Here is a 10,147-nt window from a genome sequence, read left to right on the forward strand (position 1 = left end):
ATCATAATTATAATCATAATCATAATAATAATAAGGGGTTTAATATTGCTAATAATAGTCAATTCGAAATGATTCGATATTCATTATAATGCAAGGAATTTTGTTACTATATTACTGGATTAAGTTTTAGCGAAATTTACAACATTAACGCCAAAAATTACCTTGACGAATTCTTCTAAAATTGTATACACCTAAACGTGTTTAAATTGCTCTGGTAGACATCTCACTTACTTTTACCAAGTTGTGGAATGATCTTCCTAATCGGGTAGTTGAATCAGTAGAACTTCAAAAGTTCAAAGTTGGAGCAAAAGTTTTTATGTTGACCAGGCTGACATGAGTTTTTTTTAGTTTATATAAGACAAATCTGTTTTTAACGTTGTTAATAGTTTATATATTACATATCTATTTTGACGTTATTACTGTTTTTAGAATGATTTATTGTTAGTTTGTTCCCATCATTTATTTATTTCCTTATTTCCTTTCCTCACTGGGCTATTTTTCCCTATTGGAGCCCTTGGGCTTATAGCATCTTGCTTTCCAACTAGGGTTGTAGCTTGGCTAGTTATAATAATAATAATAATAAGAGGTAAGTACCTCCTGTTCGCATAATGATTCATGCAGAGAAGCATGCAATTTGTGATTTGGATAATTCACTTTGTTATAGTATAAGTGAATTAGTTTTGTGTTAAACCTAAGGCAATTTGAAAATAACTCAATTCCTTATCATGATTGAACATATGGAGAAAATACACAGTGGATTATATCAAATGAACTTCTGTTACAACACATCTATTGTTTTTCCAAAACTTTTGTTTGCGTGAACAGAACAATGTTTTGTTATTTGTGGTAAAAAGAAAAGTTCATTTTTTTTAATATTTGCTTTAAAAGCAGAATTATAAATTTCCTATTTTATTTTAATCCGTAAAAACGAAGAATAATAAGGTGCAAAATAACATTTGGCATTCAAACTACAAATTTCTAGTTAGAATAAAAGTCAAAACGAAGAATAATAAGGGACAAAATAACATTTGGCAATCAAACTACAAATTTCTAATTAGAATAAAAGTCAAAACGAAGAATAATAAGGTGCAAAATAACATTTGGCAATCAAACTACAAATTTCTACTTAGAATAAAAGTCAAAACGAAGAATAATAAGGTGCAAAATAACATTTGGCAATCAAACTACAAATTTCTACTTAGAATAAAAGTCAAAACGAAGAATAATAAGGTGCAAAATAACATTTGGCAATCAAACTACAAATTTCTAGTTAGAATAAAAGTCAAAACGAAGAATAATAAGGTGCAAAATAACATTTGGCAATCAAACTACAAATTTCTAGTTAGAATAAAAGTCAAAACGAAGAATAATAAGGTGCAAAATAACATTTGGCAATCAAACTACAAATTTCTAGTTAGAATAAAAGTCAAAACGAAGAATAATAAGGTGCAAAATAACATTTGGCAATCAAACTACAAATTTCTAGTTAGAATAAAAGTCAAAACGAAGAATAATAAGGTGCAAAATAACATTTGGCAATCAAACTACAAATTTCTAGTTAGAATAAAAGTCAAAACGAAGAATAATAAGGTGCAAAATAACATTTGGCAATCAAACTACAAATTTCTACTTAGAATAAAAGTCAAAACGAAGAATAATAAGGTGCAAAATAACATTTGGCAATCAAACTACAAATTTCTAGTTAGAATAAAAGTCAAAACGAAGAATAATAAGGTGCAAAATAACATTTGGCAATCAAACTACAAATTTCTACTTAGAATAAAAGTCAAAACGAAGAATAATAAGGTGCAAAATAACATTCGGCAATCAAACTACAAATTTCTAATTAGAATAAAAGTCAAAACGAAGAATAATAAGGTGCAAAATAACATTCGGCAATCAAACTACAAATTTCTACTTAGAATAAAAGTCAAAACGAAGAATAATAAGTTGCAAAATAACATTTGGCAATCAAACTACAAATTTTCAGCAATAAGAATAAAAGAAAAAACGAAGAATAATAAGTTGCAAAATAGCATTTGGCAATCAAACTACAAATTTTCAACAGTAAGAATAAAAGTCAAATCGAAAAATAATGTGTTGCAAAATAACATTTGGCAATCAAACTACAAATTTCTAACAATAAGAATAAAATGACAAAGGAATAAAAGTTGGAGAATCGAAAAGGTGAAAGAGTTGGACAACATTAATTATTTACTCTGAGAGGCAACCATCTGTTCTTCTGGCCATAAACCCTTTTTTCCACTTTTTTTCTTCGCTGTTAAGGTCTGCAATTAGAGGGGAAATTTTGTTGTCACATCCTATTATGCGAAAGAAGAAAAGAGGCACTTTTTTTTTCTTTCGACGTTTTTTCCCTCTTTCTTTAATACGTTTTGTGCCCCTAAGTAGTCACCCTTATTTTTTTTTTTTTTTTTCGGAAGAGAAATGGAATTGAAATAATAGTTGACGCTTAAAGATGAATCTTGTACGTTTAGAAATATTTTCGTGTTTTAAAGGTTTAAAGGTCGCTCGTGAATCGCAGAGGCAAGGGACAGTGACATTGCCCTAGCAAGCAGGACAATGTACTAGAGACTGACCATATATTATATGATCAGCGCCCAAGTCTCCTGTCCACCCAAGCTAGGACCAGGGAGGGCCAGGCAGTGGCTGCTGATGACTCAGCAGATAGACCTATAGGCTCCCCCCCCCAACCTTAGCTCACAAGGGTGGTAAGGTTGCAGGCACTAATGGCACTAACGAGTCTGAGCGGGACTTGAACCCCCGACTGGCACACACTAGGCAGAGACGCTACCAATCAGGCCACACTTTTTTTTTTTTTTTTGAGGGAGGTCTGCTAGAACAAATTTTCACCTGCTTGGAATAATGACACTGGATTTATTTATCCCTCACCTATATTAATTACGGGTTTACCCACTACCTTAATTTGGGCCTAATGACAGTCTTCTCACCTATATGCCTTCCTACTTCGACAATTTACACCTGAATGGAAATAACTGAATTTGTATCCACTTCACGTGTAATAATTACTGACTAACTACTTCCTTAATTTGCTCAAAGGATAGGTATTAAACCTGTACGTGTACCTGCTTCGACGATTTACACCTGGTGTGAAACAAAACGTGATTGGGAGCATGATTGATTTATCTTTCCATTTCGTTTCGTTATAACTTCAATAATTATAACTTTCATTGGTGACGGCAACTATAGTCGTTTCTCTTAGGAATAGTCAAGTTGGAAAATGAGTATTTAGTTTGAATATTTAAGTTGGTAAATGAGTATTTAGTTTGAATATTTAAGTTGGCAAATGAGTATTTAGTTTGAATATTTAAATTGGCAAATGAGTATTTAGTTTGAATATTTAAGTTGCCAAAGGAGTATTTAGATCGAATATTCAAGTTGGTAAATGACTATTAGTTTGAGTATTCAAGTTGACAAAGGAATGTTTATTTTGAATATTTAAGTTGACAAATGAGTATTTAGTTAGAATTTTTAAGTTGACAAAGGAATGTTATTTTGAATACTTAAGTTTACAAATAACTATTTATTTGGAACATTAAAGTTTGTCAAATAAGTATTAAATTGGAATATTGAAGTTGCCAAAGGAGTATTTAGTTGGAACATTTAAGTTGTCAAATGAGTATTTAGTTTAAATATTTAAATTGCCAAATTAGTATTTAGTTTTTCTATATTTAAGTTGACAAAGGAGTATTTAGGTTTTCGATATTTAAGTTGACAAAGGAGTATTTAGTTGGAATATTCAAGGTGACAAATGAATATTTAGTTGAAATATTCAAGGTGACAAATGAATATTTAGTTGAAATATTCAAGGTGACAAATGAATATTTAGTTTGAGTATTTAAGTTGACAAATGAGTATTTAGTTTGAGTATTTAAGTTGACAAATGAGTATTTAGTTTCAGTATTTAAGTTGACAAAGGAATATTTAATTTTTCGATATTCAAGTTGACAAAGGAGTATTTAGTTGGAATATTCAAGGTGACAAATGAATATTTAGTTGGAATATTTAAGTTGACAAATGAGTATTTAGTTTGAGTATTTAAGTTGACAAAGGAGTATTTAGTTTTTCGATATTCAAGTTGCCAAAGGAGTATTTAGTTGGAATATCCAAGGTGACAAATGAATATTTAGTTGGAATATATAAGTTGACAAATGAGTATTTAGTTTGAGTATTTAAGTTGACAAATGAGTATTTAGTTTGAGTATTTAAGTTGGCAAATGAGTATTTAGTTTGAATATTTAAGTTGACAAATTAGTATTTAGTTTCAGTATTCAAGTTGACAAACGAGTATTTAGTTGGATTATTCAAGGTTACAAATGAATATTTAGTTTGAGTATTTAAGTTGACAAATGAGTATTTAGTTGGAATATTTAAGTTGACAAATTAGTATTTAGTTTCAGTATTCAAGTTGACAAACGAGTATTTAGTTGGATTATTCAAGGTGACAAATGAGTATTTAGTTTGAGTATTTAAGTTGACAAATGAGTCTTTATTTGAATATTTAAGTTGACAAATTAGTATTTAGTTTCAGTATTCAAGTTGACAAACGAGTATTTAGTTGGAATATTCATGTTGACAAATGGGTATTTAGTTGGAATATTCAAGTTGACAAAGGAGTATTTATTTGAAATATTAAAGTTGACAAAGGAATGTTTTGATGGAATATTTAAGTTGACAGAGGAAATTTAGTTTAGGACATTCAAGTTAACAAAGGAGTATTTACCTAGAATACTTAAGGAGAACTTAGTTTGATAAATTTTCCTGTCATTATTTTGGAGAATCTGTTAAAATTTTCATTGTCTCAATATATGCCTGTGAAAAATATTTAAGTTATTAATATATCTTATTAATGGTTCAGTTCACTTGATGAAATATTTGTATTTGTAAATTAGCCCCTGACTTAAAAATACCGGCTTTAAACAGCGTCCATGGCCTTGACCTTTTAGACCAAGTTCCGCTGAGCGGAACTTCATTAAGTGACCTCGGCTTTAATCCAAGGACCTTCCATTAGCGATTGTGGCTTTCAGCGGACCGCCTTGACCTATATTTACAGTCTCAACTTTCTTTATTATTTTAAGCCAAAATTGTATAATGATTATAAATATCCGTTAGCAAAGACTTTGGCTTTGCCTTCTCGATGATTATGTTTTTAAAGATAATTGTAGGGCTTGAATTCATTGTTAGGTTTAATATGTTACTATCTTTCTTATCATTAGTCTCTGTTGGTAATTTGAATGTTTAAGCTCAATACTAATGCACATTAAGACTATCATTTCGCTATTTTTTTTATCGTAAACATACTCGTCAATCATGATATGGGAAACATTTATTATTTGTCAAAACTTTTTATTGTTGCTATTCATCATCATCCTTCGTATTTTCAAACATTAGGATTATAAAACTTTTATTCCCTTTTCGTTGATAACGCCTTCTCCCCTTGTAAAAATACGACACTGTTTACCCCCCTTTTATATTTCCCATCACCAACACTTGTATTATCCTGTTTTTTTTTCTTTCTTTTTTTTTTTGCGCCCCTGACGGGTCGAGAGCAAAATGGAATTCTTGTATTATCAGACTTCGGGAAATCCAGAAAAGAAATGAGACGAAGATGAGAACGGTTCTTATCGTGATAGCTTTGAGAAGGATAATAAGAACATCCGGACTTAGCCATTCTCTCTCTCTCTCTCTCTCTCTCTCTCTCTCTCTCTCTCTCTCTCTCTCCTCTCTCTCTCTCTCTCTCTCTCCACACACACACAATCCAATCCATCGACAATCCATACCCCCTTCCCCTCAGAACCCACAAAATCCAGATAACCCCCTCCCCCTATTCCTTCGGTGTAGAGTCCAAGAATCCCTTCTCTCCTTGGGGGATCCCCACCCCCACCCCCACCCTCCTACAACAGCAAGTAAGAGAGCGCTGAGCCAATGGCAACTTGTTTTTAGGAGCGTTGTAACAATCAGATTAGTCCATTGAACCATGAAATTGCTTTACGAGATCTCTCGGTGCCATTTTATACGATTGTAGGCCGATTGTTACTGTTCCCAGTTCTTGTGTTGAGGAGTTTTTATGACGTGCTTTGGATGATGATGATGATGATGATGAATGTGATGGTGACTGAAGTGGTGGTGATATTTTTTTTTTCTTTTTTTTTTTTTTTTTTTGCTCTCGTGCCAATTAGTAGTAGGAATGGTGTTTTTATGAAAGGGTAATGAAGTTAATGCTGTTGATGATGGTGATATTTCATATTTTCTGTTATTCTTTATTTGAAATATTGAATGGGTAAGAATGTTACGTTCGTTGCACAACTACACCGTCTTTCCTTTGAAATATTAATAACTATGATTTGTAATGGTATAACTCTCTCTCTCTCTCTCTCTCCTCTCTCTCTCTCTCTCTCTCTCTCTCTCTCCTCTCTCTCTCTCTCTCTCTCTCTCTCATAGAGATAGACCATACCTTTACCTCACGATCACGTATTAGGACAAAGAGAGAGAGAGAGAGAGAGAGAGAGAGAGAGAGAGAGAGAGAGAGAGAGAGAGAGAGATTTACGATGATTGGAAGAAGGGAAAAAGGTCTGAAAAGGAGAAAGTAGTTTTTCGAAGAGAGAAAAAAAAGCAACTCTCATCTCACTCCAGACAGGTATCGGAGGTAATCGGAAAGCAAAATATTGGTGGAAGGAAAGTGTTCGTGTTTGTGTGTGTGGTTAGAATTACGTTAGGGGTTATATTAGCTCTTCTGTAATCATGTTTTATATTGTCTATTACGTTGGATCGGATTTTCCTAATTCTTCCTATGTAATAAACTCTCTCTCTCTCTCTCTCTCTCTCTCTCTCTCTCTCTCTCTCTCTCTCTCTCTCTCTCTCTCTCTCTCTCCTATTTATTTCTTCGGTAATCATATTTTTACTTCCGACAACGAATTTGGAAGGAGATTGTTTTAACCCCTGTTTGTGTGTGTGTGTGTGTGTGTGTGTGTGTGTGTATTGTGAACAGCTTCCTTGTCACAATTTTATTCGTAGAGTAATGAAACTTGCAGGGATTAACTGATATGTGAGAAGCTGAAATTATTAAATTTGGAAGGTCACGGTCAAGGAAAATGTCCAATTCACGTCACGTGATCAGCTATAAATATGGACATCGTTGTCACAGAGACTTCAAACTTGGTTGTTATTTGAGTGTATGAAAATCTACGTCAATTAATGCATATTAAGGTCAAAGGTCAAAGTCAAGGTCGAGCAAAAAGTCGAGAAATAAGCTGCCTTGGCGAGGTCTGTGCACTATTGAGCACCCCTCTCGTTTAATCTTATCAAGTTAGTTCAGATTTGTCTCTCTCTCTCTCTCTCTCTCTCTCTCTCTCTCTCTCTCTCTCTCTCTCTCTCTCTCCATTTAAAAATTGGTTATTCCTTATTTATCATAACCAGATTTAAATCTTCGGTCTCCTTAAGTCCCATTAGATACTAGATAATTTGTGCCATTCTTGTTCATTCATTATGTACAAGAAACTAGGTTCATTTACCCCACCCCCTCCCACAAACACCACCCCACTATCTACCCGTCCATTACCAATACCCTTACCCTTTACCACCCCCTATCCTTACCCCCTTCCCTTACCAATACCCTTACCCCTACCCTTACCCGCTCGAGCTCGATGAGGTTCATATATGTGTTGATCTCGGAAGTTTAATAGCTTTACGCCTAAGCTTCTTTCGTCGCTGGACAATTTCGATAATTAGTCCCTGATTAGTTGCTGTAAATATCTGCCTGCCGAAACTAATTAATTAACGTTAAACAATTAGCCCATTAAGGAAAGGATACAATGTTGTCGTCTTGACTCGAGATATGGGGAAGCGATAATTAACACTTATTATAAAAAAAAAGGAAGACACACTCCTTCACGTATAGGAGGCGATAACACTAACTTTCGAGTAAATCGCGAAATTGCTTTTAATTATAACGATCGTTATTGGTTTGTTTATGTGATTGCTTCATTATATTCCCTCTTGTGTTATCTCCTTTTTTCGTCTGATGGAATAGCGAGTTTGGTGGTGATTTACACATACCAGCAATGGATCTGAACGCAAGTCTTCTTGTGATGTATGTGGTTTTGTTTTATTGATTTTGGGGTCTTGAAATAACTATAGTCCATTTCTTTTAGCGAGGCAGATTTGCACCGACTCGCAACGGTGCCCATTAGCTCGGAAAAGTTTCCTGATCGTTGATTGGTTAGAATTATCTTATTCAACCAATCAGCGATCAGAAAACTTTTCCGAGTTAAAGGGGCACCGCTGCGAGTCGGTGCAAATATGCCTCGCTAAAAGAAATTGACTATAGGATGGTGGTTTTTGTTGATTTTATATAAGGGAATAGAATTCGACCTGAATGTGGTATGTCTGGTAATTCATAAATACTTATATATGATTATAAGTTATTAGGTTTCGACGGAAAGATCATCGTCCAAATTAAAGTAAAAAGAATATGAGAGAGAGAGAGAGAGGAGAGAGAGAGAGAGAGAGAGAGAGAGAGAGAGAGAGAAGAGAGAGGAGAGAGAGAGAGAGAGAATTGGTTTTATTTAACTTTTATCTTGTTTTAGAAAAAGGTGATATGAGAGAGAGAGAGAGAGAGAGAGAGAGAGAGAGAGAGAAGAGAGAGAGAGAGAGAGAGAGAGAGAGAATTGGTTTTATTTAACTTTTATCTTGTTTAGAAAAAGGTGATATAAGAGAGAGAGAGAGAGAGATGAGGAGAGAGAGAGAGAGAGGAGAGAGAGAGAGAGAGAGAGAGAGAGAGAGAGAGAATTTCTTTTATTTAACTTTCATCTTCTTTTAAGAAAAGGTGATATAGCTCTTACAAACGCATTTTGTAGAGTTTCATTAGGCGAGTGCTTAATATTTACCAAATATCAAAGTTATTAGTCAAACAACTGATATCTATTTGCTTACATAGGTTTTTTTTTTTTCAACATAAAAATGTTTCTGCTTATAGAATTTAGCTCCAAAAAAAAAATAAAAAAAAATACATTCACTTTATGCCACAGTCAATACTTAACTACTAAGGCGGGAATGAAAACTTTGTATTAAAATTTCCGGGACAATAGTCGTTCATACACCTTAACACAATGGTCTTCATCAGTTCGTCTAATCCAACCTCCCACCCCCCCACCCCCCCAACCCCACCCCACCCTAAACAAACTGAGCATTTACCTCTTATCTTGCTGTAACTTAACTTTTCCGGATACACACGGCTAAATATTTAAGATAGATTTTCACACATGCACGGTGATTGCACCTCATTCTCACCAGGGTATTACTACTCTCTCTCCCCTTATCCATTTGAGGGGAGAGACCGAGTAGTTATAACGTCTGAAAATGACGCTGTGTGACTGGATATATATATATATATATATATATATATATATATATATATATATCTATATATATATATATAAAATCTTTATGTATGTATATATAATGTGTATATATGTATATTTGTATATATGTACATACGTTTATATATGATGTATATGTATATGTATATTTTTTATGTATACGTGTATATATATGGATATCTATATATATATATATATATATATATATATATATATATATATATATAAATATTATATATATATATAGATATATATTTAAATCAGAACTAAGAATAATTCCATCGGGGGATAAATGATGTATTAGATGATGGATTAGAAGAGGGAAGTCATTGGATGATTTTGTTGGCAAACTTAAGACGTGTGAGAAAGGCTGAGTTGGGAGGCAGATGTCTGGAGGAGATGAAAATTGATTACATGGGAATTCCCCCAATGAGACTGTGGGAATCAGCAGGCTGGGATTAGCAATGAGGCTTTGGGATGGTGATGATGATGATGAGGAGGATGGTGGTGATGGTGAGGATGATTATGGCGACAACGTTGAGAAGAGAGAGAGAGAGAGAGAGAGAGATGAGAGAGAGAGAGAGAGAGAGAGAGAGAGAGAGAGAGAGAGAGATTGCTGGTCAGATTGTAGATGAGGAATGGTTATTACTATTATTATTATTATTATTGTTATTATTAAATGCTAAGCTACAACCCTAGTTGGAAAAGCAGGATGCTATAAGCCCAGGGGC

General features: G+C 33.6%; 1 protein-coding gene across 1 annotated transcript in view; it reads left to right on the top strand.

Moving 5' to 3' along the window:
• The first annotated feature begins 9,880 nt into the window (after positions 1-9,880).
• LOC137657374 (parathymosin-like) overlaps positions 9,881-10,147 on the top strand; it is a 24,855-nt gene continuing 24,588 nt past the window's right edge. The window contains exon 1 of the mRNA XM_068391710.1: positions 9,881-9,929. Coding sequence (XP_068247811.1) covers positions 9,881-9,929 — 49 coding nt within the window. The remainder of the gene's footprint in view (positions 9,930-10,147) is intronic.

The sequence above is a fragment of the Palaemon carinicauda genome, chromosome 18 (assembly GCF_036898095.1).
Source record: "Palaemon carinicauda isolate YSFRI2023 chromosome 18, ASM3689809v2, whole genome shotgun sequence".
NCBI classification, from domain to species: domain Eukaryota; kingdom Metazoa; phylum Arthropoda; class Malacostraca; order Decapoda; family Palaemonidae; genus Palaemon; species Palaemon carinicauda.